Raw genomic sequence first — 14,313 nt, 5'->3', positions numbered from 1 at the left:
TGATTTTTTTTTTAATACTGAAGTACATGTCATTAGCTTTGACTTGTGCAAACCTGTTCTTTAGCCCTGCACCTCTGAATAAGTTGAGATGGGTGAACGCAGACATAAAACACTTCTGGGTCTATAAGTGTTCGAATCAGCAGATACAAAAAAGTGTATTATTCATCAGTGCAGGGTATTGATTTCTCTTCCCAAATATCTGTGAAATGACCCTACCTTTACAACCTGATGAGGTGTATACACTTCTGAGCTTCATAAACTGTTGCTGTGTAGGATCATGCACTTGTGGGAAAGCCAGTTGGTCCCAACAACTTCTACATTTTTTTCATGTTTTGTTTTGGTGATGGTTTGCATTTGCATTTTTAAATGTGATTGAAGTTCTAAGAGTAGAATTCCTCCCTGTGCTTGCAGGGAATTCAGGGTGTACATAGAGTAAGGAGTTTGAGCCTTATCAAATAAACAGCTGTTTAGAAAACTCTGTTTAAAAAGTGAATTCTAGAAAAAACCTGATTATATGATTCTTCAATGCAGGTAGCATTACTCCAGGTGAATGAAATTCAACACTTAAATTAGGCTTTGTAGTAGGTGTTTAATGTAGATGAGAGGATTCTTTGTGCTGACACTGTCACTTCATGAACTTTTCCCAGCCAGTTCAAAGTTAACAAATGCTAAGATTTGTTGGTGGAGAAGTTTGATTTGTATCTTCTAGCCAGTGGAGAGGGGGGTAAAAAGTTCACAGCAAATGATATGATCAATCTGAAAAATCTGTGAATCTGAATATAAACAAAAATTAACATTGTCAGTTACTTCTTAAGCAGATAAATTCAGACTTCTATTTAGTCAATAATAAATGCATGGGAGAAAGTAAATAACAGGAAAAATGTTTGGCTGTTTTGAGGTGGAGAGGCTGAGGTGGAATGAAGGAGTATCAAGAAAGGGGAAAAATAATTTCTTGTCATTACTGTGGCCAAAAAAAGTCATTTTAGATTTAAATATATACAAGAGTCATGTATCTAATACCTGCACAAAGGCTGAATCTCACCACACATAAAGTCTGGCCACAAAAGGTATTTTCTATGGTAGGGAGCTTTAGAAAAACATTTGGCAGCTTCACGGTCACATTCACATGCCATTTTTTGACATGTATCTTCTAGTGAGTCTGAAAGAAAACACAGTAAGTTTGATATTAGTCTGAAGAAATTAAAAATCCCCAGTGAATTTTTACCAAGAATTGCTCCCTCACATTCCCTATTTGCAGTACAAATGCCTTACATTTCAAGTGCAATAGGAACTGTAAGCTTTGGTAAGACTGAGAACCTGTGGATCAGTCAGTAACCACTGATCTTGGCAGGTGAAAATGCAACAGCCAGATAAAGACTGAAATACTCTTCCAGTTTTTTAATAAAGGGACTCTGATAACTGATCTCTGTTTAGAAAGTGACATGGGACCCTCCCTGCCTCCCTTCTTGCTCTAGTGAAACTTAATTTCATTCACATACTCTTTATAATCTACTATAGGATATAGCATTAAAAATGATATATGGGATGTATACATGGCATGTAAGGGTGTTCCATGTCCAGCCTAAACTGCCCACCTTTTTTTATTAAGGCGTGCAGTAAAGTGTGTTTGTGTGATAAATCCATGTCTTGTCATGTTTGTTTTATAATTGTAGTGTTGTAACTTAACAGATTTCTTGGCATGAGTGTTTCTTCTTGGCATGAACATTTTCTTCTACAGCCACGTATTTTGGGTTCAGTGTGCCAACCCAGAAGTGTGTGGTTTTTTTCTCTCTGTAACTGTCTGTAAACTGAAGAATCCTTGATTACATTTTGTCTGAGTGTTTACCATTTTAAAAGCTTAGCCAAATCACTGCTTGAGATTTGTCCAGGAGCAGAACAAGTGTTCAGTTTTGTGAATGAAAATTCAAATTCTGCCATGAAATGGAAGTGTTCTTAATGTATATGTGCTGATGCTGCAGCTAGCTGCCCTAAGAGCTGCTCAATAGCACAGGTAGCATGAACAACATGATAGGATAAAAAATGAAAACATGCTAACTGAGAACTATTGCTTCTTCTGTTCTTCTCCTGGTATTGCTCCAGACTTTATCTTCTCCATGCTATGCCAGGGACTTGTTTTCCTGACACCACGCCTGCTATCTTGGCCAGTATTTTGAATATTGTCAGGAGCAAAATCTTTACAGCCAAATAAGGGTGGACTGTAATGTGATTAATTAGTGTGAGAGAGAAGATGTTTTGTCCATCTGGAGCAGGGGAAGGTATAAGCAAGTAGAGATTCTGAATGAATTTTTTACTTGGGCAAAGTAAAGATTGAATATGAAGGAGGAAAGGAAGTAATGTCCAAACTTTCATTTGTTTTCAGGTCAGGCAAATTCTAAATTGAGTATGAAATGAGAGGCTTTTGTGTTCTCTGTAACTGTTGTGTTTAAACCATGGTAGTCAGAAACTCAGACTTGTTTTAAACAAGTTTATGTAAGGGTTTTTGCATTTCTGTAGTGCAAATAATAATCAATTTTCAAGCTCATTTGCATTCTAAGTAGAAGTATAAAATTATATGCAAATTGACTGACCAAGTACCTGATTTTAAAAACAAAACAAGCAAGCAAAATCCCAAACAACACACAAACAAAAAACCAATAAAAACATGACAACAAGAAGAAAAAAAAACAACCTTGTAAATACTGGGGGCTTGTGCTAAGCTACAGTTTCAATGAGTCAGTATATTAGAAAGCATTTGCCAAAACTTTGGAAGTTGTGAACAAATAATGTAAAAGAAAAGCTGCATTTTCCTGATAGCCATTTTTTGGGGTTTTTCTTTCTTTGTGATCTCTTTGTCCTTCCCTTACCTCAGCATGGCAAGGATATTTTGGAGCAGTCAAACAAAATTTATCAGGATGTGGTCAGCAATCTGTTGCAGTTTGTACGCTTGTGTTATGTAAATATTTTCAAATTAAATTTGTTAATTTAACTTCCAGAAATAAACTCATCAAATATTTTATTACCTCATTGTTTGAAACTGTAACCTGTAATTATGAGTTCATTCATGAATTACAGCTATCAGTGCAACTGATCAGGGATAAATATGTCAAAAACATGTCCCTTATAAACTTACAAATAGTGGGAATTTGTCATTTTCTGCTAAGTAGGGAAAACCTCCTTTTTAAACTGTTCCAATTTTCTTGTCTCCTGTTGGTACTTGCTCTCCAGGTGGAGACTTGCAGGGAGTAGCATAACATGGGTTCCTCAGCAAATGTTAATGCTGGATGTAAAAAGATGGTTATGGTTGTGTTTTCTGAGAAGGTAATAGATGCTTCTAGCTCAGTTTTGTTTGCTTGTGTCAGTCAGAGGGAGGATTAAGAAAAGGGAACTACATTCAGTTGATTGGTTTAGCTGTGCTTTCTGGAGGCACAGTGGCAAAAAAAGTCACAAAAGGAAGGATGGTAAACTAAGAATCTTAGAGTTAATGAAGAAAATACCTTTCTAATGAGATAATTAGTAGAATTAAGAAACAACCAAACCAAACTAATAACCCAGCACCAAAAAGCTCCCAAGTGCTCACTCACCACACACAGCAGAATTGTCTTTGCATTCCCAGTGGTAACTTTCAGTCTTTGGCTGACAGCCTGCTTGTTCTGCCCTCCCATAGCAGCAGTCGTGGTGAAAGCAGCACCTGAGAGGAACAGAGATGGTGGTTTATGGTCACACACTCTGGGTGGGCTCTATCAGTGTGGAACAATAAAACAGCATCAGTGAGTGTACAAACATTACCTGCTCAGGAACCAAACCAGGGTAACGGCTTAATAGATCACTTGGAAAAATTTACTACTTTTTCATGTAATAAGTGAGGAGAAAAATGTCTGATATGCATTGAGCTAATTGAATCTTCAGAGCATTCTCAGTTATGTGTGAGTATGCTTTTCTCCTAGCCCCTTCCACAAAATGAAGCTTATTATCATCAGAAAATTTGGAAAGTTGCTCAAAATTATTGTTTCAAAATTGTTCTTGTCATAATTGGCACAAAGAATTTTTAAGCTTCCTATGACTTTGTGAAACTGAACAGTACAGGTAAGAATTAATGGCATTTTAATGCTTAAAAAAGGCATTAAAATATACTAGTGTAGTGTCTCTGGTGTGGAGTCACTGCAAGCCCAGAAAAGCAAGGAGAGGTGGTAACAAGGACCTGAAATTATGCAGCTTGTAAGTTTTTGCTGCAAACTAATTACATCCTTTCTTTTTGACTTGCTGGAAGAACCAGGTGTATCCACAAAGTATTCATTCATTCATTCATTCATTCATTCATTCATTCATTCATTCATTCATTCATTCATTCATTCATTCATTCAGTTTCCTCCTGGCACACTAAAACCATCAGATTGCAGTAGGTAGATGGTGTTTAGGTTGCCTGAGAAACTTGTGTCTGCAACAGGAAAAGTTAATGCTGTGAGCTCTCACTTTGCAATTACTGTTTTTCCTGTGCTTATTAAGTAATTACTTGGTCATTCCCCACAAATCATTGTGTAAAGATCTTGTGGTACATAACAGTTGAACAACACAGCTCAGTAACTCCTTTTCATGCACAGAAATTTTTAAAAACCCCAAACCATGCAACAACAAAACCAAACGAAAACAAAACCCCAAATCATCTTCTTGTCAGTTAATGTTCAATTATAAATTACAATGATGATAGTCAGTATGCTGTGATTTAGTACTAAATGGAAAGGTTTGGGTTTTAGAATTCTTTTTCAGCAGGTTGAATAATTCTTATGTATTATTTTGAATACTAATAACATGGAAGATAGTAAAATCAAAAGATTTTTACTGCCTTTGTTTTTTAATTTTTACTTTAGATAGCTTCAATGTTTGAACTTTAAAGCTTCTCCCACAAAACTTTAGTTATTTAGCTCTTTGCTGAAATGCAACAGCAAAGACAGTTCTACTGTGAATCCTGTACTAATGCAACGAGAATTTGAATTAAAGGGAAGATTGTATAGATCAATATCAACACAATTTGAATGCCTCAGAGTTTCTTAGCAATCTGAGCTGTATTTAAACTCAGTTCCCTCTCTCAAATAGGCCTAATTTATATTTTAGTCCTTTTGCTTGTCATCTGCATTCAGCACTTAATTACTCAGCTGAACAGTTGCTCTCACCAGTCTACTCTGTCCTTGGGCCATCCTTTCCCTCCCAGGCCGCAGTAGCATCCGTAGCGCATGTAGGCGAAGGGAGAGCGCCCTGTGGTGCATCTGATGGCTCCAGCCAGCTCCAGAATTCCTCTGCGGTTTCTCAGATGGCCTTCCCCAAAAGTGCCCTTATAAACTGTGGAAGAAAAACTATTATTGAATCCAACACGCAAATATAAAATAGTTGGGATTGTTTGGGTTTTTTAAAGCATTGAAAATAAATTAGAGTACTTGAAAATAATCCAGTTTTATTTTTGGCACTTTGGGGCCATGCTGCCTGACCCAGTCCCTTTGTCCCCAGCCCACAGTGAGCAGAATACTGAACCCTGAGAAGAGCTGCAGAGGTTTCCTCCCATGGAGGCAGTGTACAATGGCAGAGCAGTCATTTCCAGCCTTGCAGCTGGTGAGGGCCAGCGTGTGTTCTGTGGCCCAGGCCCGCCCAGTTGCTAAGATTAGCTGCCTCAGGGTTGCAGTGTTTTCTCTTTAACTTAACGTGTAATTTTGCCCATATTATTTTGTAGAATGTAGTGCTTTATGTTGGAAGAAAAAGGTCCTTTATGATAGGGTTTTTGTTTTCCTGATTTTTAGACAAAGAAGCCAAATAACTGGTGGGGATGGTGTGGTGGATGTAAGGCAGGGAAATGGATGGGTGCTTGGAGTTTTTTCCAGGGAAATTAGAAAGGTGGGGTTTGGTTATTTTCCTGTTTATTTTTGTTTGGGGTTGTTGTTGTTGAAGTGATTCTCACTATTATTTCTCCAGAACAAAATTTACTTTAGGAACTATAATTTAATCATCCCATATCAGTACTAAAGCAAGAGGTCCCAAGCAGCAGAAAACTGTTGAGACTCTGGGTTTTTAAGGGGTTCATGTCATGCTTGGAGATTGAACTAACTCACTGAAGACCCCCATGGTAATGGGCAGCCTCTCCTTCAGTGCAGGCTCCAAGCTATTCACAGCAAATTTTAGAAAGTTGAATGACTACAAAACAAACTTGTTTTAGAAGGCTTCTGATTAGAGTTTTTTAATTAAACTAATTACTTATTTTGGTATGAGGAGAACAGTTTATAAACCTAAACTCCAGTACTGGTTACAGATTCCAAAAGGCATTAAGTTTTAATAACTGACAATACCTGTGATGGAGACAGCAGAAAAAAAATAGTTAGACTTCATTGTTGAAGGCTTTGATGGTTACTTTCCTACAAAATAACTATATGATTATGCAGTTTTTATATAATCTAAGTAAGCACATAATCTATTATAATAGCATAATAGAGTAACCTTTTGTAATAGATTATATCATAATAGATTATATGATTAACTCTAATCAGTTAATGGAAAATCTGACAGAAAAAATACCGGTCCCAGCACAGTTGAGTAACTTGAAACGTGTGGGATGCTGGTGACCTCTGGCACTTGTAATGTCATGAAACAGTGGAATTTAAACACCTCATGGAATCACCTCAGTAAGAAATTCAATTGGTTTGTGAGTGAGAATGGTAAAAAAAACACTTCAGGAAGAATCCTGAGGCAGCATCACTTTCCTGACTGGTGAGCACTCCCAGATCTTGTCTCTCCTGCTTTTTGAACATGTGATTTAGGGGCAGAAGTGTTGAAACAAGGGTGTTTAAACTTGCACATACAGCTTTGGCCATTGATTAAAAGCAATCATATCCTGAGGAGTTAAGAAAAGCTTCCTTGCTATGTAGTCGATTGCAGTTTCAGTTCAAAACTGCTGAGTTGGCCCTAAATCTCCTTGCTGAGACAGTGAACAGTGTCTGTTGTGCATGGCTTCTGTTCCAGAACATTACCTGAATGTTTAGTGTGACATTTTGGTTCTGGGTAGCAGAAGCATCCATTTGGTTATAAACAGATTCATGTTATGATAGCATTGAGAGTGTTATCTTCATTGTCAGTACAAGTTCAGTAAATTCTGAGCTGAAAACCCTCTAATCAGGCTGCAGCATTACAATGACAACTGGTTATGCTCTTAGTGTCAGTAATGGTTACTCTTGTAGACAGCCAGTAATGTCTGGAGGAACCATGGTTAATGGCAAAGCTGTGTTTGCTCTGCATGACCTTGGGGATTCTGAAAAAAGTGAAGAATTTTTACATTGTGTCTCAGTTCCTGGTAACTAGGAAGGATGGTGTAGGAGAGATACAAGTCAGGAAGAAGAAAGCAAGAATTTCCAAATCATATTCCTGGTTTCATCTGAGAATTGTTTGCTAACTTGGGACAATTCCTAGTCCCCTGATTTAAATCCATGACAAGTAGAAGTGATGAACTCTCTGATGAACTCTCTGACCTGAGGAGCTCAAGTATAATATGCCACATGTCTTAAAGAAAACAACATAAACTTTTTGTCCTTGTAATATATTTGTGTTACAGCATCTCTCTCATCCAGTTGTAAATCAGCATGGCATAGATACTCTGAATATGATACTCTGTCACAACAGCTTTATGAGCTGAGTTAATAAAAGCAATGAAATACCATCTGAGAATGCACAGAGCTATGGAAACAATCAGAGTATCAATATGATGATAGTATATGCTGTTTTGTGGGTTTAAAAAGAATTTTTAAGCTGTTCTTTTAAAGACTGAGGGTACAGAAACATTTTTTATGGTAAATATGTGTAAAATGTCCTTTAGGGATATCTCCATACAGTCATAAGGCTCCAGTAGTTCAGAACTTGAAACTTGGGAATAAGCAGACTTTCTGATGCATTTCCAAAATCTTACAAAAAATAACTGTATGCCTTACAGAAACCTTAGTTTTTGCTTAGCTTTTTACCTCTTGTTTTATAAGTCATCAGGAATGGCCTTTTTCACCTCGTTTTATTGCCCAGACAACTTATGTGCTATCTCCACAAACTCTGGTCACATGTAAATTTTCTGAAAGGTTAAATTTGCCTGTTTTGATACTTTGGACCAGTTGGGAAACAGGTAAATTGCATTTCCCGTGCTCCTCACTGCCCACGGAGTGGGTGACTGAGGTGCCTGACTCAGAGCAATCGGAGCGCAGCCAGCCTCTCTGTAATGAGCACCCCAAGCTGGCAGAAACTGTGATTTCATTGCTTTCCTTAATGGTCTTCTGAGGTTTGTCCCATGCAAAGGATGAAGTCTGGAGGATGATCAAAATGCAGAAGGAATCAAAGGGCGTTATAAGGTCAGGAAGTAGAATTGGGGCAGGGAGCTTGGGGGGCCCTAAGTTGGCCCCATTATGCAAGCACCTTACCTTATGGGCTTTAATCACAGGACTGCCTTTCCCCAGACCCTGCTCCATTCTGTGCCTGGAATCTGTTGTAGGAATTAATTGAGGCTCTTTTCTTTAGGATCCTGCTATTTGCAAAATTTGCAAACTGTGTAGGAATGTATTAAAAAAACTGCAAGAGAATCTTTTACTTAAGGCAGCTGATTGCTATTCTGGAAGATAGGATTTTATCCTTGCAGCTGTCACAAAGGTTCAGCATGAGGTTAATTTAATCACTTTAAAACAATGCCTATTGATGTTTACAAATAGTAGGCTCCCAGCCTGCTGAATATGCTGGGATTGGAGTACCAAGCTACCACAGCACTCAGTAGAACTAGAAGGCTTTGAGTAGTTGGAGTTCTGCATAATTTTATGTATTGTAAGTTAAATTGGGTTCTACCATGTCACCATGGGAACCTAAAATTAGAGGATGCTTTTTTGTGTCAGCCCACATACATATCTGAAAAAGAGGGGTGATATAGTTTCAGAGAAACTAGTACAATCAGATACTGTACTAATGAATACCTCAGAAAACCTAAGAGGAAATGGACTGTGAATTGTTACAACCAGTCTTTAACACTGATTAATAAATAGGATGTAGGAGACAAAAAAAATAATTAAATATTTGCAAAGTGACTAATTGGCTGTGTGAAGGTGTGAGGCAGGGGTCCTTTAATTACATTCTCACATCATAACTTATTCATGAAGACTGATTCATTTTTCAGAATAACCCAATTAGGGTTTTGTAGGCGATCTCAGTCCTAGCAATTCTTGCTTCTGAACTGCTTGGTAACTCTGCTCCGTGACAGCTCACTCCAGTACCCAGAGAAGAGCGGGGTAAAGCTCCCGGCTTTATAGAAAGATTGGTATTGCACGTGCAAGCTGCACACTGATTTCAAACACGGAACTTCGTTAGCGGAGTTGAACATCACCGATGAACTTCACAGAAGTGCTGTGCGCCCCTGCAGCCCCGCTGCCCTGTGCCGGCGCGGTCCGAGCACGGGCCGGGCTGTCGGGGCAGCTCCAGCCGCCGCTGGCAGCGCAAATCGGGGTTCCCTTGGGCAGTCCCACCCAGCTGTGCCCGAGCGCTGGCCACCTGTCACAGGGGCTGCTCTCCGTGGGAACACAGGCACCTCCCGTCAGCGTTTCTCCTAACGCTCCTTTCTCTGCCCCTCTTCCCACCTGCCAAGCCCCATCCGGCCGGGTCCGGACGAGGCGCTCCCCGCCGGGAAGGACCGTGTGGTGCCGAGCCCCGCGGGGCCCGGCTCTACTCACCGGCCGCCGGCAGCAGCAGCAGCAGCAGGAGCGGGGGCAGCGGCGCCATGGGCAGCGACGGGCGGGGGTGCGGGTCCGGCAGCGCCGCTCTGCTCGGCAGCGCAGTGTGTAGGTGTGAGCCGCAGCCCGGCGTGCCGGCTATAAAAGGCTGCTTTCTGCCCCGAGCCGGGTCCCCCGGAGCCCAAGTCCAAGCTGCGCTGTCCATCTGGCCAGAAGGGAGGAGCTGCCGCTGGAGGAGCCGGCGGGAGCTGCGAGCTGTCACTCGGGCAGCGGAGCCAGCGCGGGCACGGGGGGTCACACCCCGCAGCTCTGGTGGGGCCGCCTCTCCGCTCCTCCACACCTCCTGCTCTGGCAGCTGGATTTTCTTTTTGAATTACAGCAGTTCGTAGGTAGTTTAATCCAGATCTAGAAGAGGAAAGCAGGAACTGTGTTGTAAGTTAGTCTGGTGGTTAATTATAACCAGTGCTGAAGACGTGCTCTATCTGGAGTCTGTATCAGCCAGACTTCATCTACTGATTGCTCCTTTCCTTGGATGACTAAAGGACAACCAACTCCTAAACCGGTTACGGATATTTGTAGCTTGATAAAAACTTGTTAATTGTACCTCAAACAAAAGAAACTCTAAAAGTGAGTAATTTTTTGTACATTGTATATTTGTATATTTTCCCATTCCCTTTCCAACTCTTGTATTATTTTGTAAAACATACATTACAATCAGTTTCATTGCTTCTCTCAACACACAGACGATATGACTTGCTTTTATGTGATTTTTTTCTGTGTTCATACTTTCCAAGTGTTTCTTCAGACCTTTTATTATTGCACTGAAACCAGTGCATTTCCTGTCAGTTGTTCAAGCAATCAGGAGCCCTGAAATATAGAGTATTGATTATGTGAGCATGTGTTTTGTCTTGTGGTGCTCATACTTTTTCTTTATTTTTTGGCATTATTATATTCCAGGATATTACCCCCATAGGATCCCATTGAGGCCTACACTGCTAGGATATGGAAAGAGAAATAAAACTAGTTCTATTTATGGAATTTACAAAGAATTTTTTATTTGTCATGTCATCTTACTCTTGGAGAGAAGCTGGTAGTTTGGTGAGGGGTTTTTGTGAATGGTATTCTCATCAAAGAAGTAAAATAATTTTTTCATGCACATACTGAGGAATAATTATATTTTTACATTAAAATACTCTGATTTCTGTGTTATAACATTTGTCTTTATTCAGGAGAGGTGGAAAATCATGTGATGTGATTCCAGGAGACAACAAACATGCACAGACAGATCAGATTTGTTTTTGTTATGCTCTCATTAATCCAAGCTCTCTGAAATGTTTGTGTTGGCACTGAAGTGAGGGGAGCATGGGACAAACGTGGAACATTGATTGGAGGCAGGATATTGATATGCCATTGTACACCTGGTGGGCCTTTGTGCAACTCCCTGCAGAACACCAGGCAAGGTGTGGCAGCTCAGCCAGGGCTGTGCACGGCGCTTTGCAAGGCAGAGGGTGCCTGTGGGAGCTCCACACGGCAGAGATAAGCAGGGTTCCCACCAGAGTGCCGGTGTTCTGCAGAGAGGGGAAGGTGGAGAGTTCCTGTGAAGCCCTGATGCCTGCAGGATCAAGCAGCTGCAGGTGAGGCGTGCTGGGACAATGTTGCCAGCCTGTCCCTCTCCTTGCACCCCTGTGCGTGGCTCTGGCCAGCATGGGGAGCACAACTGCCACTGTGTGCCCCAGCACAGCTGGAGTGGAACACGAGTGAAGTGGCTTGTGTGGCAACCAGAAAGGCTGCTCACGACCCTTAGACGTGTTGGCACACAACTCATCTGTTGGGGATTATTTTTTTTTTACATTTTTTAAAGATTTTGTTGCTATTGCCATCAACTGGGTCAGGACAATTTTCCTATTACTCATGGAGTCACATCGCTAATTACTGTTACTCTGGTCTCGCACTGTCACTTATACTTCATTTGTTTACCGACTCTTCCGGTCAATAAGTCACACCTATTAGAACACTTTAATGGTGTCCGAGAGCTGCTTAATGAAACTTCCACTTGAACACTATCCCATTCAGCATGCCATTGCATATGACAATGAAAACAGTATCCAAGGGAGCAAGATGAATTACATTTCATGTTGTTCTTCAGGATGCTGACTGATGCAATGTGTTAGCACAGCTGATATGTTTTTCTCTGAAGAAAGGAAAGTAACCTTATAACCACTGAAAAATCAAATAAGACTGAAATGCTCAGACTACAGCTGCTTCTATCAGAAAGTACACAAAGATGTGTGGGGAGAGAAACTGTATATAGTGATGAAATAAGGAATGCAAGTCATGAGTTCTGATTCCTGTGAGTATAGTAAAAGTTCAAAGGAGAACATCCAGTGAAGCTGGTGAGAGGGGAGGAAATCTGATAGAAGGAAATACTTTTATTGAGGCAGAGCTAGATTGTCCAGTTAATTGCCAGGCATATGGCTAAGAAAATATGGATTAAAATCATGGAGTCATGTTTTTAAAATTAGATTTGGTTCAGTTTAAATTTCTTAATTAAAAACTTACGTAGCAGTGTAGACCTGTCATATTTCTTTTTGTAGTGTTTCTTTTCTTCTATTTGAAGCACTTGGAAACTGGCCTAAGTCCTATGAGACAAATGGCATTTTCCCTCTTTCTGATGAATTCTTTCTGTCTGTCATCTGGAGCTGTGCAGGGGCGGAGAGAAGCATTTGCTTTTCAAATGTACTTTCTCAAAAAAGGCTGCATGTGCCTTATGATTGCTTTAATTGTTTTTAAATCTGAGAAATAGATTAATGTAATTTAGACACATGGCTGTACTGAGGAACATTCTCACAGCATAACACTGTTATTGGAAATCTGTTAAATGAGTTCTAAAAACCTCATTTCTCAGGGTCCGGGATTATGTACATGCAGGAAAATGGCAGGGTATAATAACCCAAAATATTAACATGTTTATGGAAAGTGCTAGAATGGTCTAAAATATGGTTAATCTAAGTGCAAGTTATCTACTACCCTGTGATCAGGTGAAGGTAGTGATCTTAAGTGTAACAGTAGATTTACTGCTAACTTAACAGCTGAAAAGCTATATTTTTGTAGTAAAAATAGCTCCATTAAAATTTTTATTTAGTAACAGCAGTTATTTTTCCTGAGAAATGAAAAGGCATGGCACCTACCTTGGTCAAATTTACAAATACTCTGCATTTAGCTTGTTGTGAACCAATGTAGTGTTGCTGCTGATGAGTACAGAAGTATTAGGGTCTGTAGATGTCTAAGCAAAGTCCTAAAAAATGCCTACAGCATTAAGCATGTGGCATTTAAGCCATAGGGCATACCTGCTGCCTCACTGAATTAATGAACTAATAGAGTGGTGAAAGAAATTATTTTCCCATTGTCAGACATGGGAATGGAGGCAGGATGATTTACTTAAGATTCTTTATGATGGTTGTAGCAGAGCTGGAAAACAGGAATTTGATGTTTTGCATCCCAGATTAAGTTCCAGATTGGGTTCTTCTGTGGCACTGTCTCCTGGAGGAAAATAAGGAAAGAAGCATGTGCCTTACTGTGAGGGTATCAGAATAATTGGAACTGAAGAGTTGTTTCCCAGCAGTTAAGTCAAATGACTGTGTTTACTTATTGCTATACTTGGTAAACATCTCTGAGTTATCCCACATCTTCTTAAACATTGGATTGGGACACAGGTTTTTCCTGGACTATATCCTTTACAAGTGTATGTTCCTTCAGATACTGAACGTCCCTGTAGTACACAACTTCTTTATCATTGTTGTCTTCATAAACATACCAAACCAAACAGCCTTAATTATCTGAGTGTTTGGAAACATTCAGTGCCTTTGTTCCCATTTTGGCTGGGTTTCCTCACTTTCATGTCCTTCCATCTTCTCTTAGTTCCTTTTCACTACCAATGCTTCCTGTTTACCAGTGTTTTCTTCAGCTCATGTTGTTAGAGATGTTGTCCCAAAGTGTACAAGAGTTATAAAGCCAAGTTTGGAGAAACAAGCTCCATGTGGAAGATAAGAAAACATTCTGCTACGCTGATTTAGAGTATTTTGCAATGTACATGTATTATCTCAAATGCAGTTCCAGCATACGCCACAAAATCTAGCTTTAAAACTCTACCAGCCTATAGCATAACTTGTAATGTCTCTGGTGATAGTAAGTCTCTGAGTAGCACAATATGTCCCAAGAGAGTTTTGGGGGTCATGCCTGCAGCATTGTCCTTTCCTGCCCTTTAGGAACAATGTTACTCTGTCCATGCTGCAAAAACACCATGTAGTGTGTCACTGCCCATAACAGACAGTTGTGTGCTGGAAAGGTTGTTATTACAGAAATGTTCTTGAAACTGCTGTAATGTCTGCAGAGGAGCTGAATTACTCCTACAGTTTTCTCTTCCCTCTAGTTTTGTTTTTTTTTCCCTGATCCCCATTCTCCCCTCTGCTCCTCTAGTACAACAGCTGCTAGCACAGAGTCCATTCCATCCACACAACCACCCAGGCAGGCAGATTGCAAGAATGTCCTCAGAGCACCACGTATTTACCCATGCAGTTCTGTCCTTTTTTAT

General features: G+C 40.1%; 1 protein-coding gene across 4 annotated transcripts in view; it reads right to left on the bottom strand.

The window, feature by feature from the left end:
* Window positions 1-569: 569 nt before the first annotated feature.
* LOC135281612 (phospholipase A2-like) overlaps window positions 570-14,313 on the bottom strand; it is a 28,743-nt gene continuing 14,999 nt past the window's right edge. For 3 of the 4 annotated variants that reach the window (XM_064390638.1, XM_064390639.1, XM_064390640.1), the window contains 5 exons: window positions 9,723-10,127; window positions 5,169-5,334; window positions 3,582-3,688; window positions 1,021-1,159; window positions 570-773 (listed from right to left, as the gene is read on the bottom strand). In XM_064390638.1, coding sequence (XP_064246708.1) covers window positions 752-773; window positions 1,021-1,159; window positions 3,582-3,688; window positions 5,169-5,334; window positions 9,723-9,927 — 639 coding nt within the window. In that variant the 5' untranslated portion in view covers window positions 9,928-10,127 and the 3' untranslated portion in view covers window positions 570-751. Of the gene's footprint in view, window positions 1,160-3,581; window positions 3,689-5,168; window positions 5,335-9,722; window positions 10,128-14,313 lie in introns of those variants that run through there. The other variant, XM_064390641.1, reaches the window with a different exon arrangement.

This window comes from Passer domesticus, chromosome 15, assembly GCF_036417665.1.
Source record: "Passer domesticus isolate bPasDom1 chromosome 15, bPasDom1.hap1, whole genome shotgun sequence".
NCBI lineage: Eukaryota > Metazoa > Chordata > Aves > Passeriformes > Passeridae > Passer > Passer domesticus.
Note: the sequence above shows the minus strand (reverse complement) of the source record. Positions and strands in the feature narration are given on the sequence as shown.